The sequence below is a fragment of the Gorilla gorilla genome, chromosome 4, assembly GCF_029281585.2.
Source record: "Gorilla gorilla gorilla isolate KB3781 chromosome 4, NHGRI_mGorGor1-v2.1_pri, whole genome shotgun sequence".
Classification (NCBI taxonomy): Eukaryota; Metazoa; Chordata; class Mammalia; order Primates; family Hominidae; genus Gorilla; species Gorilla gorilla.
In genome coordinates this window covers 25,302,696-25,326,454 of record NC_073228.2, presented here as the reverse complement: position 1 = coordinate 25,326,454, position 23,759 = coordinate 25,302,696, and the positions used below count along the sequence as shown (strand labels likewise).

Below are 23,759 nucleotides of genomic sequence, written 5' to 3'. Positions count from 1 at the left end.
GCCTGCAAATAAATTCTATTGTTAGTGAGTTCTCCAAGGTGGTTCTTAGGCACCTAACATTTGAGACCTGCTCCATGGGTATTTTTGCTCCTAGCCTTGCAGTATGTTAGATTTACTTAAAAACATACAAGTGTCTATATGTTTGGGATGGTGTTGGAGGGAATTTATTAAAACTAGAGTTCTTCTTTATCCAGAAAAGCACACACATTAGGAAAGGCAATAGCATCTGAAGACAGAGGAGTGGCTTGTAGCTCATTTTGGCCTTTCCTGTTGAAGGCCCCCAGGTTCACTCTTGGGATGACCAGGCCCCTAGAGACCAATTCCAATGTAGTCCTGACTGGGCAGTCCATCAGGATGCCAGTTTATGAATTTACAGAGAGAAATAAAATTGACCATGTGACTTGATGAGAGCAATCAGTGTAGAGAAGATACCAGGCAAGGCGTAATGAACCCATTTTATTGATTTGTCACATTAAGCACCGTCACATAGACTACATAGAGCAGAAATCCACTTTGGGAGTGCCTTCTCTCCCTACAGACAAACCTGAGGGGACTCAGAATGCTGCCTAGTAAACATAGAATTATAACAAGGGGATGTGATAAATGTTGGATGGCAGCAGACTAAGGTTTAACATTCATCTCAAGTTAGAGGCCGGCTGCTGTGCTGCTGGGGCCAGAAGCACTTGAAGTCAAATGCTGAGATGCCGCTCCTTGGACCTGCGTCATAGGCTCTGCTGACATTTGCTTGGAGCCTCTGCTTTCTCGCTGCTCATTTGAACATATTCATACTGGACACAAGCTGGTCCTACAAGCCTAGTACCTCTCAGAACCCTCTCTCCTTCAGGGGACTTTGAGAAGCTCTGCTCTGATCCAGTATTGATGAATCCAGTAGTTTGTTGATTTCCAAAGAAAGATCTTGCTTTCCTGATTTCCTACTACCCAAGGAAGGGAGAATCACCTCATTATGGCTCCAAATTTCAACAGATGTTATATAAAGGGCTATATAAGTATTCCTGTATCTTCATTCTTTGCAAAAATGCCTTCCCCAAAATCTGACTCTTTGTCTGTCAGATAAATGATATGTAGAATTTTGTATCTTACCTTCTAGGAGAAAGAGTGGCCATAACTCTCCATGCCTCTCCAGGGCACCCTTTGAATCCCCCCCACACACACAAATTTAGAGATTATTTCCAGGACAAAGGACTATATGAAGGACCCTTAACTATCTAGTACCCAGACTAGTAACGTAGACTTTGGTGATACCATGAAAACGAAGGCATAATCATGTGCTATGAAAATGGATTAGGAGGCAGCTTCTGTTCACAGTAGAAAGAATCTTAGAGATTTCCCTGTCCAGCCAACCCCTTTGTTTTCCAGACTGAATATAAAAACTCACTAAAGATTGCCCAAGAAAGTGAGCAGCAGGACAGAGCAAGCCGAAGGTCCCTGCCCAGTCCCTTCCCCCACCTCTGCCACCTTTGAAATCCCATCTGGAATGTCTGCGTGTTTAGTTCAGTTGGAGGTTAGGGATCTAGGAGGTAAAATGGCCACCAGGATTATGTCAAATCGAGTGAAACAGATACAGCCTTGGCCTTTAAAGAACAGACCACACTGGAGGCATATGTATTCATCCGTTCTTACACTGCTAATAAAGACATACCTGAGACTGGGTAATTTATCAAGGAAAAAGGTTTAATTGGCTCAGAGTTCAGCATGTCTAGGGAGGCCTCAGGATACTTACAATCATGGTGGAATCTTCACATGGCGGCAGCAAGGAGAAGTGCAGAGTAAAGCAGGGAAAAGCCCCTTATAAAACCATCAGATCTTGTGAGAACTCACTATCACAAGAACAGCATGGAGGTAACTGCCCCCATGACTCAGTTACCTCCCACCAGGTCCCTCCCACAACACATGGGGATTAGGGGAACTACAAGATGAGATTTGGGTGCAGACACAGGGCCAAACCACATCAAGGAACCACATTCAAAAGCCACCCACACAGTGACAAGTTAACAACATGAAAGCAAAGGTAAGAGTGTCTGCCATGAGAACTGATGGTAGGCAGCTTAGATGTGAAGTGAGTGGCCAAGAGTAATTTATTCCTCTCCCAATTAACCAGACTTTCTAGAAACAGTGGAATTCCAAGAGCTACTTAAGAAATCCAGATATCCTTGCATTTCTGGATTGAATTGAGGTAACCAGTTGGTAACCTCTGAAATGCAGTCTCTCTTCTGTCCCTCTGAAATGTTAAGAAGATTCAGGAAGTGACAGAAACCCACGATCAAGACTGGCAAAGCACTTACTGCCACCTTGGAGAAATTTCTGTTGCCCATTAGCCCAGTGGTCCTGTGTTAAGAAACAGTTATCAGTGGTCTGGCCGTACTGGATGCATGAAAACACCAAAGTCCTGCACACCTGAAAGAAAGCAAGAAGATTCTTTAGGCCTCCCCTTTTGCTCAGATAAACAGGGTCTTCGACCAGCCAAAAAACCTGGGAGGCACTCCTTTGCTATGGAGTTTCTCTTATTTCAGAGGACCAAAATACTGTCTTCTCTCATCTTTCCATACAGTCTACAAATAGACTGTAACTTCCAAAGGAAAAAGAAAAGGGCTGTTGCTGGTGAGTTATGTCCTGAGGGTTAGCAGCTCTGCAAGCGAAGTATAGTGGACACAGGTGTGGAGGTGAGAGGAACTTCAGGGTCAGGGGATTCTAACTTTAAACGGACTTCACAGATTCAGGATGTGTAATTACCAAGCACTGTGAATTGGATATGATCCTACCTGGCTCCAGCAAAAACACACTCGTCATTGGACTAAGAGCCATGAACATCAACTTGAGTGCCCTGGAAGAGGGAAGCAAGTTCTCTAGTGTCCCAGTAGACAGTGGATAGAGCCAATGTGGCATACAAACAGTATCTTTGGGCAAATAATACATCTACATGTACTTGTCTTTGAGGGCAAGTAAAGAAAGAAAACAAACCCAAAATATGGGGCCCATTTTTAAAACATGGGAGATAAAGGGATAGTATCATGGAGAACATATTTGAATATAGATTGTTGGAGGAAAAGAAATTACAGAAGAGTATTTGAGAAAACTCCGTACACATTATAATAGGGTGCAGGAGGCTGGGCACAGTGGCTTACACCTGTAATCCCAGCACTCTGGGAGGCCAAGGCAAAAGGATCACTTGAGGCCAGAAGTTTGAGACCAACCTGGGCAACATAGCAAGTTCTGCCTCTACAAAAAAATTTAAAAATTAGCCAGGCATGGTGGCACACACCTGTAGTCCCAGCTACTCAGGAGATTGAGGCGGGAGGATTGTGGAGCCCATGAGTTCAAGGCTGCAGTGAGCTATGATCTCATCACTGCACTTCAGCCTGAGTGACATAGTGAGACCCTGTCTTTAAAAAAAAAAAAAAAATGCACAGTCTCTGTAAAACAGGAACATAATGCCATTTGAACAAACAGGTTGAGAGGAAAAGCAAGCAGAATGAGAGTTTTTAAAATGATAGTGGGCTATATAAAGAGACAGAAAAGATGAAAGGAAGTGGACAAGTAAATGCCAGTTTCTAGTAAGGAAATTTATAGTACATAATTAAAATCTTTGTGGTGCAACAAACAGCAGAATTGGCATTGCAGAAAATCAAATCAGCTCTGTGCAAGAATCCTGGGAAGCTCTTCTAGAATGCAGGCAAAAGGACAAAACGATGGTGATGAAAGAGAGAATAATGAAAAATGGAAGACTGGGAACAGGATATAAATTGAGAATAATAGCTTTGTCCCAAAGATAAAAGAAGAAAAAATTGAAAAAGAAGCACTAATTCAATATGATAGGACCAAATTTATGGAGCATTCAAATGAAAAGGAATGCACTCTGTTCCTACAAAATTAACCGAAAGAAGTCTGCATTTAGAAGCATTCTGGGCTGGGTGCAGTGGCTCACACCTGTAATTGCAGCACTTTGGGAGGCCGAAGTTGGGCAGATCACTTGAACTCAGGAGTTCAAGACCAGCCTGGGCAACATGGTGAAACCCCGTCTCTACTAAAAATACAAAAAATTAGCCGGGCATGGTGGTGGGCGCCTGTAGTCCCAGCTACTCTGGAGGCTGAGGCACAAGAATCACTTGAACCCAGGAGGCGGAGGTTGCAGTGAGCTGAGATTGCGCCACTGCACCCCAGCCTGGGTGACAGAGCGAGACTCTGTCTCAGAAAAGAAACATTCTGGAAAACTTTTAATTACAAAGAAAGAAAATAAATGTCTTTTCTTCAGAATATATAGGTGACCTACAGGAGAACAAAAACCAGGTTGTCACTAGACCTCTAATCGTATGCACTACTAAATTTTAAGAGATAAGAAAACATCACTTACAGAGTTTGGAAGAACAAAGTGAATTGGCCCCAAATTTCTCACCCAGCCAAGTTGCCAGTCGTGGCATATTCTCAGAGATGCAAGAGCTCAGAATATACATCACCCACACTTTCTTGAAAATTATTTAAAGGTAAGCTAAAGAGGACGGCAAGATGAAGTAAAATTAAAAGTTCAGGGATGGGAAGTCATATAAGGATAAGCAGTAAGCACTAAAATCAGTTGAACCTGTTAATGTGGAAAACAGCTATCAAAACTGTAACTCATATAAAAATTACGACAAGCATTAGAGATCCCATACTCCAGATAATTTTACAGTAACAAAAAGAGGAAGTAGGGTGGGAGCTCACAGAGAGTAAGAACAGAGCATGCGCAATGCTTCATACCCTTGGGGAGAGGGGTCGGAAGATGCTATCTCATTCTTTCATTTGGTGATCGGAGAAATGTAGGATAAAAAATGTTTTGGGGTGAATCTTGAGATAGTCAGCAGTAGAATTTAAACAACATTTTAAAAATTTTGGCCGGGCATTGTGGCTCACACTTGTAATTCCATCACTTTGGGAAGCTGAGGTGGGAGGATTGCTTGAACCCAGGAGTTGAAGACGGGCCTGGACATGGTGAAATCGCCATCTCTACCAAAAAAAAAAACACAGAAATGACCAGTGTGATGGCGTGTGTCTGTAGTCCCAGCTACTCGGGAGGCTGAGGTAGGAGGATTGCTTGAGCACAGGAGGTCAAGGCTGTAGTGAGCCATGATCACACTACTACACTCCAGCCTGGGTGGCAGAGTGAGACTCTTATCTCAAAAATAAATTTAAAAAAATTATAGAAAAAATAAATGCAAAGAAAACAGAGTATAGTAAAAGAGTGAAGGCTGGGTGCAATGGCTCATGCCTGTAATCCCAGCACTTTGGGAGGCCGAGGTGGGCAGATCACAAGGTCATGAGTTCGAGACCAGTCTGGCCAACATAGCGAAACCCCATCTCTACTAAAAATACAAAAAATTAGCCTGGTGTGGTGGTGTGCGCCTGTAATCCCAGCTACTTGGGAGGCTGAGGTAGGAGAATGGCCTGAACCCGGGAGGCAAAGGTTGCAGTGAGCCGAGATTGCACCATTGCACACCAGCCCAGGAGACAGTGGGAGACTCATCTCAAAAAAAAAAAAAAGACTGAAAACAAAGCAAGTAACTAGGAGACAGAGGGACAACAACAAGTGAAGCCCCACACGACAGAGGCAGCCAAGAAGTAGGGGGGTTTAAGAATGTACTGGAATGGGGCTGCCTGTGTTTTCAGCCCCTCCCCTTGCTAGCTGGGTGACCTTGTCCTAGGTACTGCTTAATCTCTCCAAGCCTCAGCTTTCCTCATCTATAAAATGTGGATACCAAGTAGGGTTATTGCGGAGGTTAGTTAATATGTCCAAGGTGCTGAGTACCTTATCAGGTACGTACTTGTGGGTACGAATATTGAGGATAAGGTAACAGATTAAACTGCCTACCATTTTCAGATGGGGTGTTTTGCTAAAATTCAGTGACATCCTATGAATGAGACCTACACGTAAAGTAAAATGACCCATAAACACTGAGAAAAAGGATGGGCAGTGATTTATGAGATGAAAGAAAGAAAGCAATGGAAGTAGAATTGCCCCAAGTCAGGAAACTCTATGTACCTGGATGGAGAAAGCCGAGTCGGGGGCTTGTACCACTAACATGCATTGGAAATCTAGAACAATTTAAAGTCTAAGCTTGTTGCACAAATTAGCAGAAAGTTGAAGAAGATAAAATACATGGCCCTGAAAACAGAGCAAACATTAACAAACAGAAGCCACACAGACCAATGGGAAAGATAGGGCTTATTCCACTAATAATGTTGAGAAGTTGTCTAAACATTTGGAGGAAAATAAATTAGATCTTCTTTCACACTGTACACCAAAATAAATTTCAAATGGTCTTAAAAGTTAAATATAAAAAAGAAACAAAATAATTAAAACTTAGGTGAATATTAAGCTAATCTCAGAAAGGACAAGGTTTTTGTAAGCCTAAAAGAAATGGAAAAAATAAAAGGAAATGTTTGACAGATTTAACTACATAATAAGTTAAGCTTCTCTGTTTCTAGAAGAATGGTGACATGTAACACAGTTTGCAGCAACTATGACAAAAGGCTTTTATCATTTATATCTCAACAACTCTTCTAACACAGTAAGAAAACTTGTTACTACCTTCTAGAAAACTTGAATAAGGAGTTAAGTCAGGCAAAAATAAATACAAATGGGCAAATAACCATGGAAAAAAAATTTAACCTCAAAAATAAGAAAGTCAAAATTACAGTGTTATTCTTTACTTTTCTCACCACTTCTTGATATGGTTTTGGTAGGATTGTGGTAAACTTTTAGAGGAGTAATTTGGCAATGTATGCCAAGAATCTTGAATAATTTCCATCCTTTAATCTACTTCCAAGAATGTATTCTTATTCTTCTTTGCATCAGAAAATCTGTGGCGTTCTTAAACACACAGGGTATGATCAGACTTGCACAGCATAAATAGAACAAGAAAAAAAGTATCAGAAATTTCAATGAATATTTATGCATGAAGATGATCAGTTGCTATGTTATTTGTAAAGGTGAAAAATGATAAACTTTGTAGATGCCCCCAAACAGGGAATTGATTAAATAAATTCTGATTAGCCATAAAATGAGATGTTAGACATTTAAAATGTTTTCAAAGCATACTTTGTTATAAAGGCAGGTTCTAAAACTTTATTCCTAGTGTGATGTGAATTCTATAAAAATAAATATTTCAATGTAGATAGATGGGGAAGATACTGGCCATAAACATGCTAATGTGCCAATGTTGGTTCTCACATACAGAAGTATAGTTGTTTTAGTTTTCTTCTTTATACTTTTATGTCTTTAAATTTCTTGTATGATGGGTGTACCCGTTACTCCTATAATAAGAAAAAAATTTTCTTAAATATCTTCCTACGTTGTTTATGCAGAATCGTTTCAGTCTCTCATAACCTGGGAAATATTTCTCTCACAACTAGGTTTCATTTTCTTTTGAAACATCAGAATTATAGAACTTTAATGTAAAATTTTATGTCCCACTAATTGTAAAAGGGAAAGTAATGAAATATTTATGATCTTTTTCCAAGGACTAAACATTGCTGTTTCTCATCTTACACCACAGTCCTCCGGATTCTCTTATGTAAGTTTTGTTCCAGTAGAACTTTGGTTGATGAGTTGCCAACCTGTGTTTTCTGGTATGTGAATGGGACAGAAATTCACTCTTTTCACCAAGCAGCCAGCCTCACCAGCAAAATAGAATATTCACTAAATAGGTTCCAAATAAGAAAATGGTTAATGTCCCTCAGTCCAGGTTTGTGTACGGGGCCATATGAAGCTGTGAGGCGATGTCTGATCAGGTGTATTTTTAGTGTATCTCATTATTCTTGCCTTTGTCTCTGGTAATAAGGAAACAAATATCACAAAATTTAGGGGTCATTATTTCTAAACATGAAAGAGATCACATCAGAAATTCTGCAACATTCATAAACACAGACGGTGTCAGCAGACTTGATACAGCATAAATAGAACAAATGCAGTGAACTAGACAGCACCCAGACCCAGTTTGTACACAGAATCTCAGTCTATAATTACCCAGTCAAAAATTGTTCATCGTGGTTGATGACACCTGTGCATTTTATTTCCTGAAATCTAGAGAAGTTCCACGTGATCACTGTTTAACCAAGAGCAAAAGTCCCTTTCTGACCTATTTTTCCTGTAAGTGGAGATACATCCTGTGCTCTTTTGTCTTTGTGGGTACAGAGATTCTTTCTTCAAAGCATTTAACATTTTCAAAAAAGTGTGCCACTCCTTTTGGCCTGGCTTTCTTCACCCGTGAAAAGGCCTGGGTGGTTTTTCCTTGTCCAAGAGTCCCTCCAAATGGACGCTTTATGTACTGCAACCAAGAGCTGAGAAGTTTCCAAGCTTTCCTGTCTGCGTTAGCATTCCAGTCATTCAGCAGGAATCCAGTGAGCGCAGATTTTATCTTGTCTGTCCTGTGTTGCCCTGGGGGAGTGATCCCTGGGGGTGTGAGGGGGTGTGGCCCTTGCCCTCAAGGTGCTGTCAGTCTGTAGACATGGAACACCTTTGGGCTGGGCTAGGCTGGCAGGAGAGTGGAAGGGCAGAGGAAATGGGTCTTATGCAAGGCTAAGGGCTGACAGCACTGAAATGGATGGAGGAGTGTCCCCAGCGATGGAGCAGTGTGGACCCAGAAGCACAGAGCAAGGTGGGCACGGAGATACACGTGTTCAGCAGTTACTCAGTTCACGCATGGTGCTGTGCTGGGCAGTAGGGGTTCAAAATAACTAAAAGAGACTAACCTTGTTGGTGTGGAGTGGTTCTTTTGGGTTATATAAATACTAAATGTGATAGGTTGCATGCAGTTAAATATTTAACATATAGAACCAACCCATCAGAACCAATGCCAGCTCCTAAGTCATACCAGCATCTGCTAGGGGAATGTGGGCCAGAAGACGGGGCGTCACTGACATTTAGATGGAGGTGTTCAAGTAAATGGTAGGAAACAGATTAGAGGCCTGTTTTCCATGTTGGGAACCTAAAAGATACTGTAACCAAGTGCCACTCAAGCTATGATAGAGAATCTCTCAGTTCTAACTTGTTAATGGGAGAAGAATATGATTTTGTTGTTGCTTCTGGCCAAATGATTCCAGTGAATCAGTCTGATGAGTGGCAGTGCCTGGGCTGCCACCCACAACCAACTCTCACCTGTCCTGTTGACTCTTCATTGTTCGTGTTTGAGAAATCAGTTACCTCCTTATGCCATGGAGGGCCTGACTGCAGTGCACGCCCACCAATAGGAAGTCGTGCCCACACCAGTGGCAAGATATGCCACCACCATCATGGACCAACCACCCAACGCCTCCTATCCAAAGGCAGATCCCAGCAAGCACTTGCTCTCTGTTGCCGGGACTTCTCCCAGCTCCAAAACTGCCTTAGTCTGATCTATTAATATATCTTTTTAACTGGGTGGCTCATAAACAACGGAAGTTTACTTCTCACAGTTGTGGAGGCTGGTGACTCCAAGATCAGGGCACAGAAAGACTCAGTGCCTAGAGAGGGCCCATTTGCCGACAGCCCCACGTCCTCACACGGTGGAAGGGCAAACCAGCTCCCTTGGGCTTCTCTTATAAGGGCACTGATCCTCTCCATGGAGGCTCTGCCCTCCTGGCCTAATCACCTCCCAAAGGCCCCTCCTCTTAATATCATCGCCTTGGGGGTTAGGATTTCAAACACGAATTGGGGGCAGGAGGCACAAACATTCAGACCACAGCACAGAGCTCTTCCCATCCCCAGCCGAAGTAGCAATGACCCAGAGGAAGGCTGCTGTCCCTTTGCACACAGGTTCTGAAAGTGCGTGGGGAGAGGATGATCCCTCGGTCCCTGCAGAACCAGGCTCTTGAAGCATACAGCAGAGGTTCTCTACCCAGGGCCTACCCTAGAATGTCATCAAAACTGCAGTGTTGTATTAAAGGGGTGCATGGCTTAGAGAGAATGGAGAATGCCCAGCCCGGAGGCCCAGAGTGTTTTAGGATGTGCCTGTTACCCAAAGTTAATGCCTATGTGTGTCAGGAGTGTCACTTGGGAGCTACACTTCCCAACCCCCTCTCCTGCGGCCACCGGAGCCTGCCTGGGCCCCTTCTCCTGAAACGGCCTTCTGTGCCCACATAATAGCCCCTAGCGATGCCAGTTCTGGTTCCTCCGCGGGGTCCCACGCCAACTGACCCAGCAGTACCTGTAACATGTCCCACCCTTGCCAGGGCTTGTGTGCCTGCATGGTTTTAGAGGTTCCAAGTCAGAGCCCCTAAACCCCTTGCCTTATTGCTAGACAGCTTGACCGCCCCCAGAACATCACGTGGGAAGGGTGCTCGGTAAATCCTGTTCCGGAGGCAATCTGTCACTCCACCAGTTTCCCAATCAACATTTGCCGAGGAGTTCTGGCTCCTGGTGCAGAACTGACTTGTGGCGACGTGAGGGAACTGGCAGCTTCTTAGACCCAAGTTCTCCCTTGCAGCATCGTCAGAAGAGGCCCAAAGTAGAGACGAAAACAAACCCTGAGAACAGCGTGTTCTTCCCCGTAACGTGACCGGGAAAATGTGGGCCAGAGGAAACTTGAGAGCTCCGTGGTGCGGCTGAGCTGGTGGGGTGAGGGTTTTTTCCCTTCTTCTATCTGGTCCAGCCCATCGGCCACTTGAGATGCTCCTGAACTGAGTAACCAAGCTGTTCGGAGGGTACTTTCTCAGCAGGACGAGCCCTGAGCTCTGGAAAAAACGCAGCTAGAATAACGAGGAAGCAGAGGGGCCTCTCCCACACCAGGCTTGCCCCGACAGGTCAGCTTGCTTGTGGCCCAGCGCTACTGCGCACATGTTCCTTTAAAATCCCTATTTCCAAGGCAGCCGTTGCATAATTAAAGAATGGCCCTGTGGATATCCTACGGTGCTCACTGTTTGCACTTGCTTCTGGGTGGGGCTAAGGTGTGGGACCGGCCGGGGAAGCCTGAACAAGGTGGGGTTGGCCAATTGCAACAGGTCACAGCCAGATCAGATACCCTGAGGAGGAGGCTGTGAGTCATGTTTGTCCAGAAGTGCCAACTGCTGCACCAGAAAAGCCGGGAGAAAAGAAGCAAGCGTAAGGTGCACATGAGAGGTGCTGGTTTCTGAAGGTTCTGTTAAGACAGGAGAAGATGGATCGTAGTTCCTGTCAGGAGACACACCCTCTCCCCCGACCCCCAGCCCAGAACCCCTTCCTTGCTTTATAGCACAAGGTGAAAGTTCAGAGGCTCAGCTCAAAGCAGAAGGAACCTAAGGGAAGTAGAGCTTCCTCTTTTGTGTCACTTTCTCCTCAAACAACTCACTGTGTTGGTGGGGTAGTGTTTGTTCTATGCTGGGGGTCAGCAAACTACGTACGGCCCAAGGTCCAAATCTGGCCCACAGCTTTTATTTATTTATTTATTTATTTATTTATTTATTTATTTATTTATTGAGACTGAGTCTCGCTCTGTCGCCCAGGCTGGAGCACAGTGTCACAATCTCGGCTCACTGAAACCTCTGGCTCCTGGGTTGAAGCAATTCTCCTGCCTCAGACCCCTGAGTAGCTGGGACTACAGGCGCACACTGCTACACCCGGCTAATTATTTGTATTTTAATAGAGACGAGTTCTCACCATGTTGCCCAGGCTGGTCTCAAGCTCCTGAGCTCAGGCAGTCCACCCACCTTGGCCTCCCAAAGTGCTAAGATTACAGGCGTGAGCCACCGTGTCTGGCCTATTTTTTAAATAAAGTTTTATTGGAACACAGCTGCGTTCGTTTGTTCACATATCGTCCATGTCTGCTTTCGCTATGCAATAGACCTGAATAGTGGCAGTAGAGACTTTGTGACCTGCAAAGCCTAAATGACTGGTGATCTGGCTCTTTTTAGAAAAGGTTTGCTATCTCCTATTCCACACTAATAGGTGAACCTGAATGCAGAGGTCACCTTGTGAGGACCACACAGAGGTTAATGCCCAGGCCCCTGAGGCAGGACTGAGTTGCACTCCTGACTCCATCCCTTACTAAATGTTCAACCTTGAGCAGGTTTGTTAACATCTCTCTGCCTTGGTTTTGTCATCTGGAAAACGGGCATCTGAGTCATTATTTCACAGGAGTATTGTATTAAGTGAGTGGGTGTAGTAAAGCACGTGTAAACCTGTCAGTAAAGGCCTCTTTGTTAATTCAGATATAACTCACAGGTCATAATATTCACCCTTTAAAAATGTACAGTGTAGTGCTTTTCAGTATATTCACAAGATTGTGCAATATACACCACCACTGTCTAACCCAGAACATTGTCATCACTTCAAGAAGAAATTCCTCAGTAGTACTTGTAGTAGGATGAATAACCACCACCCAAAGACATCAGATCTTAATCCCTGGAAACTGTAAATGTGCCCTTAATTTGGAAAAAGGGTCTTTGCAAATGTGATAAAGTTAAGCATCTTGAGGTGGGGAAATTCTTCTGGATGATCTGGATGAGCCCTAAATGTGATCACATGTGTATTCTTAGAGAGGCATAGAGAGAAATCACAGGCACAAAGAAGGTGATGTGGCCACAAGCCAAGTCATGCCTGCCACCACTGGAAGGTGGAAGAGGCCTGGAGTGGATTTTCCTCTAGAGCCTCCAGAAGGAACATGGCCCTGCGGAGTCCCTGATTTTGGCCTGGTGATGTGGATGTTGGACTCTTGGCCTCTAGAACTGCAAGAGAATACATTTCTGTTGTCTTAACTGGGAAGTTTGTGTATACTTTGTTCCAGCAGCCACAGGAAACTGAGGATACCTATTGCTAAGATTACTATTGATGTCATCCTGCTAGCAGAAGGCAGGCCAGAGCTAGATTAAGTCCTGGGATCTGAACTGGGGCAGTGTGAGCTTTAGCATACTCCACTTAGTGGTGGAGAAGCCTACTTAAGCCAACAGGCATTCATCTGGCAGGGACCCCACACCTTTTCCCCACACCACTTACTTTTTTGTTTCCTCCTGCATAGGGCTAAACAGTCCTTGTTGACTGAAAAAAAAAAAAAGGACAGTCCCAGCCACCCAACAGGCTTCTCGTAGTATGCACACCACTGTCACTGGGAACATGACTGTAGGGAAATGAACACTGTTTTAGATACATTTATGCTATTTTGTGGAGTGTCGTTTTTCCTTGGTTTCAATATTTGTTTTGTGGCCTTAAAAATCTCTACATCAGTGCAGATTTACCCAGCTCATTTTCACACCCACTGCAATCTTCTTTTCCCTCTATGCTTTCCATGTGCTGTTTGTCCTAGAATTGGTAACTGCAGCGGAGAGAGAGAGAACCCACAAAGCACCATTTCCTCTTTGGTGGCATGGTTGCTGGGTACTCACTGGCTACGTGGTCACTGGGTACATCATGGTCTTCATTGATTCAGTCCCTGGCCTGCTGGTTCTTAGGGAGATGTCAGCACATTCCAGCTGTAGTGGCTGGAGCACCCCAGTGTACTAAGAGGTTTATTGGTTTTAGAATTGCATCCCTGAAGCTACTACATTCACACCTTTTTTTTTTTTTTTCTTTGAGACAGAGTCTTGCTGTGTTACCCAGGCTGGAGTGCAGTGGCGCAATCTGGGCTCACTGCAAGCTCTGCAGCCCAGGTTCACGCCATTCTCCTGCCTCAGCCTCCCGAGTAGCTGTGACTGCAGGCGTCCGCCACTACACCCGGCTAATTTTTTTGTATTTTTAGTGGAGATGGGGTTTCACCGTGTTAGCCAGGATGGTCTCAATCTCCTGACCTCGTGATCCACCCACCTTGGCCTCCCAGAGTGCTGGGATTACAGGCTTGAGCCACCGTGCCCGGCCTACACTCACACCTTTAAATCAGGTGCAGCACCTTTAAACCCCTTCACTAAGTTCAAGGCACCAAAGCACAGACATAGCTGTGCAGGCTTTGCCTGCCTTCCCACCACTCCTCTAGGCACACCCAGGGCTCAATACAGCACTGCAAGATGTGTGTTCACTTTTCCCTCTGTGCTCTTTGGCCATCCATCTTTCTAGTGGAAGAGTGTTTCCTTTCCTCCTCGTTCTCCTGAGCAACGTTTTCCTCCATCCCCTCCTAGCTGAGGCTGACTTCACCACCTCTTCTCTGGGACTTTGTCTTGCTCAAGTCATTTCTATACAACAGCAAGCGAAAGTGGAGTTTTGTACAGTCAGAAGCTTGCCCAAGCTCAGCTACTCATTAGCTTTGTGTGGTGGACAGGTTATTTCACCTCTCTCTGCCTGAAGGCCCTATCTGCAAATAGGCTTGATAATAGCCTCTTTTTACGTGAAATTAATTTATGGATCTAAAGTCCTTTGAGAGAACATTCTGGATATCTAATAATTATCAAAATAATGAATTCTCTGGGTTCGAAGTCATTTTTTATTCCTCAAAGACAAGGCTTATGGGTTGGGGAAGCGTCCTTCACTCCCTGGCCTGGTGTTGAATGACATGAAGTTCTTTTGACCACAGACACTAAATCTCGCCTGTTTCCAGCACTTACCTGCCCTTCCACCAACATTTTTGCATTCACATTTCTTTTGCTGTGGGTAACTTCAAACAAAGAAGAGTTTGTTTGTTTGTTTGTTTTTTCTGCAGTGTCAGAGAACATTTTTGCTCATGCCTGGTGTGGAGTAGGATTCGAGAATTTTGTTTACTCTCGCTTTTGCTGTCAGGCAGGGGTGGAGGTGGGAGGTGTCACGGGGTCAGCACACACTGAACAATCCTGACTTTTGCAGTAATTCTGTTTTGAGCCTTTGTCCTTGTTTTTGGCTTTTAAGTAGAAGCCAGGAGCAGGGGTGCTCTTAGAGGGGGGGAGAAAAAGCAATAAAAACAGAGAATTATTTCCTAAAGCAAAACAGATCATTTGGATGGCCATGTTGTCCTTAAATCTGGAGACACTTGACTTTTGTGCATTACTAAACAGTGTCTCTGTATAGACATGAACCCTTTGATGGGCAGAGTCACTGTGGGTCAGTGCTGACAAGTCTGGTCCTCAGGCAACAGGGATACAGCTGTGTCCTCAACAAAGCTTTTGGTGTATGTGCCCGTGGATGAATCCTTCAGAACCTCTGCATGACCTTACTTTGACCCATTGCCCAGCTAGAGCACCCTCAGAGTGAAATTAAAAATCCACATTGGGGGTGGGGGAGGTGGGAAAGGGGCACACGCTGGGTAGGTTCAGCAGTGTTGCCACCGATCTAGCTTTTATGCCAGGCAGTGAGTCACAGGTGTTTATCATGCCACCCCACCATTTATGCTACATATATTCTCTGGATTAAGAAACCACCTGGAGGGACTGGGTGCAGTGGCTCAGGCCTGTAATCCCAGCACTTTGGGAGGCCAAGGTGGGTGGATCACTTGAGGTCAGGGGTTCGAGACCAGCCTGGCCAACGTGGTGAAACCCCGTCTCTACTAAAAATACAAAAATTAGCCAGGCGTGATGGTGGGTGCTTGTAGTTCCAGCTACTCAGGAGGCTGACGCAGGAGACTCACTTGAACCCGGGAGGCGGAAGTTGCAGTGAGCCAAGATTGCGCCACTGCACTCCAGCCTGGGTGACAGAGGGAGACTCCATCTCAAAAAACAGAAGGAAAGCATCTGGACCGTTCTCTGAACGGATTACATTGATCTGTTGGATCAGTGGATCCAATGGATCAAGGATTGCATTGAGTTATTTTTTTAAATTGCAAATTACTTTGGAACACCTAGTTGCTGACTGTTTCACTGTAGCCTAATGGGGTCTGTTACCCTGAGGAAACAGCCCTGCTTCTGGGGTCAGAGAGAACTGAATGATGGTGGGAGTATTGGTGGTGACGGCGATGATGATAAAGATAGCAAATGCTTCTTTAACACTACCATTAGTAATAATAGCAAATATGTAAGACTTACTTTGTCCTGGGTTCTCTTCTAAATGCTTTGCGTATATCAATTCACTTAGTTTCACAGCAACCCTATGGGTTCGGCACTGTTATTTTCCCTGTTTTACAGATGAATAAACTGCGAAGTTGGGTAATTTATCCAAAGCCATACAGCTAATAAGTGGCAGGGCAGAGATTTGGCCTTAGCTGCCCACGCTCTTGGCCCCTAAGTGATGCTGCCCCTGAGAAGTCACCCACCACCTGCAGCACCCATTCACATAGAGATGGCCTGACTTTCCCCTGTGCGCCATCAGATGTGTATCCCTCACTCGGGTGCCTGCAAGCCTTTGTGAGCACACCTTGCTTCTCTCAGGGAAAGCATAGCGGTCACTCCCGCCTGGCTTCCTGTCTGGGTCCACATCTCCACTTTTCATCAAGGAGGCTCTTGACAAAATCACTGGCTTCGTTGCCTAGCCTGCACTGTGCCATCTACTGTGGTGCACCTGTGGCTTAGATTCTCCAATCCGGCTAGGGTGGCCCAGTCCTCTGAGCTGAGGAGCAGCCCATCTGCCTGTATCCCCACTCCATTCCTGAACATTTACTTAAAACTCTAAAACTCTCATGTCCTGGGCTCCCGAGCCACCTGCATCAGGGATCACTGGGTAGATGGTTCTCCATCTTCATCATCTTATTTGAATGGGCTTTATCCAGAAATGACAGGTTACATGATCAGGAAATTATATAACCTTCTAACCCAGGCTGGTTTTTCTCAGTGCCGGGCTTCACAGCTGATAATTTCAGAGCAGCCATCTGAAGCCAAAAAAATGAGAATATAATTAGTATTCTGTATTTCTATTAAAGTTCTGGAATTACAGAATAGACTTTCTATTCTGAAATGGCCAGTGCCGTGGCACAGATGTATTTCCTCAGCAGATGTCTCCTCCTCATAAAGGCTGCAGAACTGCTAATGAGCTGCGATAGAAAAGCATTCTTCCCGTGTTCCCTGCCAGGGCCCTGGGCCCATTTGGGCAGACCTCGGGGAGCAGTCACTGCTTCTGCAGCTGAAGGAGCAAGGGAAGTGTGTTGTTTCTATACTGTTGTGTTTAGAGACTACCTGTCTTTTGGAAGTTGAGTTGGCATGATAGATCTTTTTAAAAAAAAAAAAACTCATTTTCAATAGTGTATGTATCTAAGTAGTGTGATTTTGTTGTTGTTGTTGTTGTTGTTTCCTTATCTTAATTCTGTGGGTCAAAACAATTTGGTTCTTGCAGAAAGTGAAAGACAAGAAATGAGCTGTGGGACCTGTGCCGGGTCTGTTCTTCTTGGACCCAGTATTGCTCTTAGGCTGTGGAATATTCCACTTGCTTAGTAACTCGGAATTGGCATTCCCTCCAACTGTGCTTCCCAAATGTGGGATGGGGCCACTGATGGGTGTGACTTTTGGTTGCACTTGAGGTTTTCTGAAGGTACTGTACGGATGTTAAAAAACATTAAATTACATGATGAGTTAGTTATTGTCAATTTTCTTTCAATCTCAGTTGAAGCAGCAAAGACTTCTGGGGCTGGAATATCCTTAACACACTAGCGCTTGTTAATTTCCCCTCTGTAGCTAAGAGACAGAAGATCTCAGGCAACTGGATCCAGCTAGAAATGAATAACATCGATTTTCATTGTGTTTACTTTTATGATTACCTTCCATTTATGGCAAACAATCTTGGTTTTCTGTTTCCTATAGTGATATGTTTCCTTTTTAAATGATGGATATTAAAAAGCGAGCCAATTTAAAGAAAAATGTGAATAATAGTCGAAGTCATCAAATGATGTCAGTGTGCTAGGCCACTTAGAGAGCGAGTGCTGGGTGCAGTGAACAGTGCCTGGACCTGGCTTCACCTGAGACTCACCTGGGGAGCTTAAAGATCCTGATGCCTGGGTGTCAACCCGGACCGAGTAGATCTGACTCTCTGAGGGTGGGGCCCAGGGATCAGTGTTTGACTAAAACATCCCAGGTGTTTCCAGGGTGTAGCTGAGGTTGAGAACATCTGCCCACCTATCCTGGGGCAGCGTCCTCACCCTCTGACTCCATATCTTTCTTGGGGGGGGGTCGGGGGGATACAGTCTCACTGTGTCACCCAGGCTGGAGTGCAGTGGCACGATCTCAGCTCACTGCAGCCTCCGCCTCCTGGGTTCAAGCGATTCTCGTGCCTCAGTCTCCTGAGTATCTGGGATTACAGGTGCCCACCAGCACGCCCGGCTTCTTTTTGTATTTTTAGTAGAAACGGGGTTTCACCATGTTGGCCAGACTGGTCTCAAACTCCCAACATCATGTGATCCACCTGCCTCAGCCTCCCAAAGTGTTGGGATTTGACTCCACATCTTGATCACATCTTTCCCTTGTTTCTCTCTTCTGTCTCTAGCCCTTGTTCTCATCCGCTTTCCCACTTCAATTTTCCTCTTATTTTCTCTTTCCTAGCTTCCCCTCTTCCATCTTCCTTACAACTATTCCTATGAGTAATGCCCCCTAGCATTGCCTCTTAGCTTGACGTTCTTGAAACCATACAGTTGCAACCCTGTTAGAACATTACCACACTGTACTGTTTTCCCCGGCATTTGCTTACCACTCCGTAAGCTGTTGGTGCAGTTTCTGCACATCTAAGATTGTTCTCCACCAGTAACTTGTATTAAGAGCAATTATGATCATCACTATTGTGCTCTCACCAAGTGCCTATCACTGCTCTAAGCACTTTACATGGATGAGCCTACATAATCCTTGCTTGAAGGAGATATAATTTTCCAGATGAGGAAACTTAGGAAGATCAAATAGCTTGTCCACAACCACAGAGTGGCAGAGCCAGAATTCAAATGCAGGCAGCCTTGCCCCAGATCCTACACTCTGAGCAGATGGGACCCTAAGTTAGTTGCTCGTAATCCTGATTCAGGTGTCCTGGCACGCCATGAGTCACACGTCACACAGGCTGTTCTCTGCTGTGATAAGAAATTGAAATTTGGACCCACTATTTGCTTCAATGACATTTGGAATTGATAACTTTTTATTTTCAACTTAAATGGTAGTATCTCAGTAGGATGCTCACAGCTTTAAATCCCATCAAGATTTTAACTCATCACCATTCCGAAGAGATCTTACTTAAATGATTTTTTGTGTGTGTGTTGTCTGTCAGGAATATAAATTGAAGATATAAAAGCCAGCACCCGCAATAATTCTGCAACTGGTAGGAGGCAACCCAGGACCTCTTGGTGACCTTAATAAGGGTCCTCTTTGGCTTATCCAGGATGTGACCTTCTGCAGCCTCCAGTATTAGACATTCCAGGGCATTTTCTGCCTTTTAAAAAGCATCTGATTCTCATTCTGATGTTTAATCAGAGAGAGACCGTTGGCCTCTTTCCATTCCTCATGGGAGAGCTCCATTTTTGTGCTCACATTTTTCATCTTTGGTGATACTCAGGGTTGGTGTTTTAGTGGGCTAGACCTTCTGCATTGGATTAAAACCTTTCACATGAGCGTGGTGAATTCTCCAGTGACCAAGTCCCCTGGGGGCCTCGAACCCTATAGATTCCAGCATGATAAGAGTGGAAAGGAGTCTGGAACATCATGCCTGGGGTATAGTGAGCACTCACACCATGGATTTTTTTTTTCATTTTCCAAGCCCCCAACCATGTAAGGTATTTTATAAACATTATTTTATTTGCTTCTCCCAACAATTCTATACCACTCGAATTATGTCCGTCTTCATTTTTCTAGATGAAGAGACAGAGGCTCAGAGACTAAGCTTCCCAGTGCTCAGGGTTACATGGTGAAGGAGGCAGAGTTTGCATGTACACCTGCTGAGCCACGGGGACCATGCCTATGTGTTTTATTTGTGTGCTATCTGCTCCCTGAGATGAATGAGGTTAGATATTTTCTTAGGAGAAGAAATACCTGGAAGGCACAAATGGGGTATGACAAATTATGTTCAGCTTCTCTGTGGCTAGCAGACCTGAGCCAGCCCCCTCCCCCTCTGTATTTGAATATAGTCCCATCTGTTACCCACCTATGTAAGGCTTCCAGGTAAGGAGGATGTAAGGCTGTTGGCTGGCAGGAGGCAGCACACAGTAGATCCACAGACTAGTAAAGGCAATGCCTGTCTCTGACTCCTGATCTTAGGGCTGTACCTCCCTCATTTGTGTCCAAAGACCCAACATCTTTAGGATTCTCCCCCTGCCTCCTCCCCATCTAACCCTGCCCACTGACAACTCCAGTGCCTTCTTCTCAAGTTCTTCTGTAATTCTTAATGTAATAATCAAACTATGCTGATAAACTATGCTAATTGCCTAGATCTGTGGTTCTGCAACTTTATGGACATCAGAATCACCTGGAGGCTTGGTAAACACAGATCACTGGACCTCACCCCAGAGTTCTGATTCAGGAGGTGATGCCAGTGCCGCCGGTCCAGGGACCACACTGTGGGAACCACTGAATCAGGGAGCCTGGTCCCAGTTATACGTGTGTTGGTGGTGTCTGACCAGTTGGGTATCTGACAATTCAGCCTTACTGGGAAAGATGCCATGGGAAGATAGGAAGGCATTTGGGATAGGAGGCTCAGGCTTTTGTCCCTTCATCATAGTAGTAGATAATTATCTTTTACGTTGACGTGCAGTGGCTTTAGACAGCTTCTCATGGTTGTGAGCCTCTGCCAGCTCTTAAATCTTTGAGCCTGTTTTCCTCTGTGGATGAAATGGCCTTTCCTTCTAATTATTTTTGATTCCCATATCAGGTTTCTCAAGCTAAGATTGCATTGGAAGCACCTGGAGGTCTTGTTAAAGTGAGGATTCTGAGTTATTAAGTCTGAGGTGGGACCCAAGGTTCTGCATGTCTAATGAGCTCCCAGGTGATGTAGATGCTGCCGGTCCATGGACCAGCAATTCTGAGTTACAACTGTATACAGCAGTGGTGCTTGCCCCTGCTGCCCAGTAGAATCACCCAAGGAGCTTTTAAAAACAAATACTTGAGCCACATTCCTTGGAGATTCTAGTTTAATTCTGGGGATTAGAATTTTTAACTCCCCCATTCCCCAACCCCCGTGTGATTCCAATGTACAGTCAGAGTTGGAAGCCATTGGCCTTTACCCACAAAAAGGGATAACACCTTCTGGGAGCTCAGGTGCGTGTGTGGCACCATAGACCAGGTTGGGCTGGTCGCTTCCATGCAGGGAGGGTGCACCATTACTCCTGGGGAGCTGCAAAGGTCACCTGGGAATCTTGTTAAATTACAGATTCTGCTTTGGCAGGTTTGGGGTGGGACCTGGGTTTCTGCATTTCTAATAGATATCTTAGTGTTGCTGATGCTGCCAGTCCAGGCTGGTGCTAAGTCCCAAGACTCGCCCACAAGGGCCCACACGATGCCCATTATCTCTGCCGGTGGTGGCAGCGGGTAGCTTTTCTCATGTCGAGCGTTAGAGGCTTTTGGCTTCCACCATCTGTCTCCTTAAACACCATTCTGACGTCTCTTTTATTCAGCTTGGTATTGACACAAGACAGCGGGCAATATAGGTCTGTTCTCTTTTTGTAATATTTTCTTCCTTCTCTCTTCACAGTACGAGATGCAAAAAATCTAATCCCTATGGATCCAAACGGGCTTTCAGATCCTTATGTGAAGCTGAAACTTATTCCTGATCCCAAGAATGAAAGCAAGCAAAAAACCAAAACCATCCGCTCCACACTAAATCCGCAGTGGAATGAGTCCTTTACATTGTAAGTGGTCTCTCCTTGATCAAATTTCGTTCCTATACACCATGCAGTTGCCCACCTCATTATTTGAGGTAATGAAGTAGGTTCATTATAAACGTCTTTAAATATGTCTTCAGTCCTAAGACCTCCCCTCAGGCTGCCATTAGGGAGGTAGCTATTAGCACCTGTTTGATAGATAGTAATTTGATTTATCAAGAGTTGCATAATTCAGGCCTCAGATGATTATTATCTAATCTGGATAAACAATTCTCTTTAAGGTATTAAAGATGATATAAAAATGTGTCAGGTGTGTCCACCTCTTGATGGACTTAGGTTCTTTTGGGAGTTAGGGGAGGGCATAAGGCAAGAATTTAAATAATTTTTAGACCACAGAATGAGTGAGTAACATAGAAAGTGTTATTGCCACTGAAATGGGAAGATCATTCTTGCCTTCAAAGAGAGAAGACTTCCTGGAAAAGGTGACATTTAAAGCCAGCCTGGGAGGGTTGCCAGGATTTCAGAGGTAGAGAAGGGGAAGAAGGAAGGAGGGAATAAATAAATCAGGAGGACTGAGTGCAGCTGAGGGAAAGCAAGAGTTCCCCTTTGTAGAGTAGTATACAGGAAGCAGTTTTTCTGTGGACAACCAGAAAGGTAGCTGTCTATTCTAGAGGGACCAGCAAGCTCTGCTCTGTAAAGGATCAGATAGTATATATTTTAGGCCTTGTGGGTCATATAGCCTCTGTTGCACCGGTATAACTTTCTAGTGCCAAAGGAGCCATAGGCAATATGTAAACAAATAGCCATGGCTGGGTTCTAATAAAACTTTATTTATAAAAATAGACAGTGGGCTAGATTTGGCCCATGGGTCATAGTTTGTTAACTCCTCCTGTAGCGCTTTGGTTGCCAGCATAAGGGGCTGGTATTTTACTGGACCAGGAAGAGAAATATACTATTTCTCTATCTCAGGCTCAAGTCATATACATGTGGTATCTCCCAAGAAACCATGATCAAGATAACCTAGTGTTTGCATGTATGTGTGTCTTGTAGCAAATTGAAACCTTCAGACAAAGACCGACGACTGTCTGTAGAAATCTGGGACTGGGATCGAACAACAAGGAATGACTTCATGGGATCCCTTTCCTTTGGAGTTTCGGAGCTGATGAAGATGCCGGCCAGTGGATGGTATGGAAGCCACTTAGGTTGAGTATGTCTCAAAGCATCAGACCATTTAGACAGTTAGGTTTCAGTCTCTCAAATGTCAGTTGAGGCCGGACATGGTGCCTCATGCTTGTAATCCCAGCACTTCAAGAGGCCGAGGCAGGTGGATTGCTTGAGCTCTGAAGTTTGAGACCAGCCTGGGCAACATGGAGAAACCCCACCTCTACAGAAAATACAAAAATTAGCCAGGCGTGGTGGTGTACACCTGTAGTCCCAGCTACCCAGGAGGCTGAGGCATGAGGATCACTTGAGCCCAGGAGGCTGAGGCTGCAGTGAGGTTTGATTCCACCACCATCCCCCAGCCTGCACAACAGAGCTACCCTGTCTCAAAAATATAAAAATTTTTAAAAAGTCAAATGTCTGCTGATCTGGCTGTAGCCTCTCCATAGGATGCATTTCACAAAACAGCTTGACTAGAGGTTGCAGGAAAAGGCTTGCTAAACTTGCGATGGTAACTCTTTTTCTCCTGTCTTTGAAAGGTACAAGTTGCTTAACCAAGAAGAAGGTGAGTACTACAATGTACCCATTCCGGAAGGGGACGAAGAAGGAAACATGGAACTCAGGCAGAAATTCGAGGTGAGGATAACAAAATGCCTGGAAACACCTTTCCTTTAGAAAGCCTGACTTCAGGAAGGGCCGAGATGTTGTGGTCACATTTTTGAAAAGCAAAAAAGTAACCTCAATGTTAATGATCTTTTTCTTTATTTAAAAACATAAATGTTGTTCGTTCCCTTTCCTTTGCAACCTGTTGACTTTTTATGACTCTTATCACTTAGAAAATGGAAACTGGAAATATCCCAGAACTGAGAGCATGGTTGATTTCTGCATAAGAGATCTATTTGCACATCACTGGGGAGAGAAGCAGGCTGTGAGGGCAGGATTGTTCTTACAAAGGAGGACTTGTGCTCTTCTGAAAAGGAGGAAGTCATTTTGGCCTTTCCTTGGGAGCTCATTTGTGTGTAATCAGGCTATCATCTGAGACTTTTTTTTTTT

At 44.7% G+C, this 23,759-nt stretch overlaps 1 protein-coding gene across 2 annotated transcripts in view; it reads left to right on the top strand.

Annotated features, from left to right (window-relative positions):
• The window catches only part of PRKCA (protein kinase C alpha), a 498,125-nt gene that overhangs the window by 355,726 nt on the left and 118,640 nt on the right, over positions 1-23,759 (top strand). For both annotated transcript variants that reach the window (XM_004041114.5, XM_063706165.1), the window contains 3 exons: positions 21,416-21,572; positions 22,596-22,730; positions 23,246-23,342. In XM_004041114.5, the coding sequence (XP_004041162.1) occupies positions 21,416-21,572; positions 22,596-22,730; positions 23,246-23,342 (389 nt within the window). The remainder of the gene's footprint in view (positions 1-21,415; positions 21,573-22,595; positions 22,731-23,245; positions 23,343-23,759) is intronic.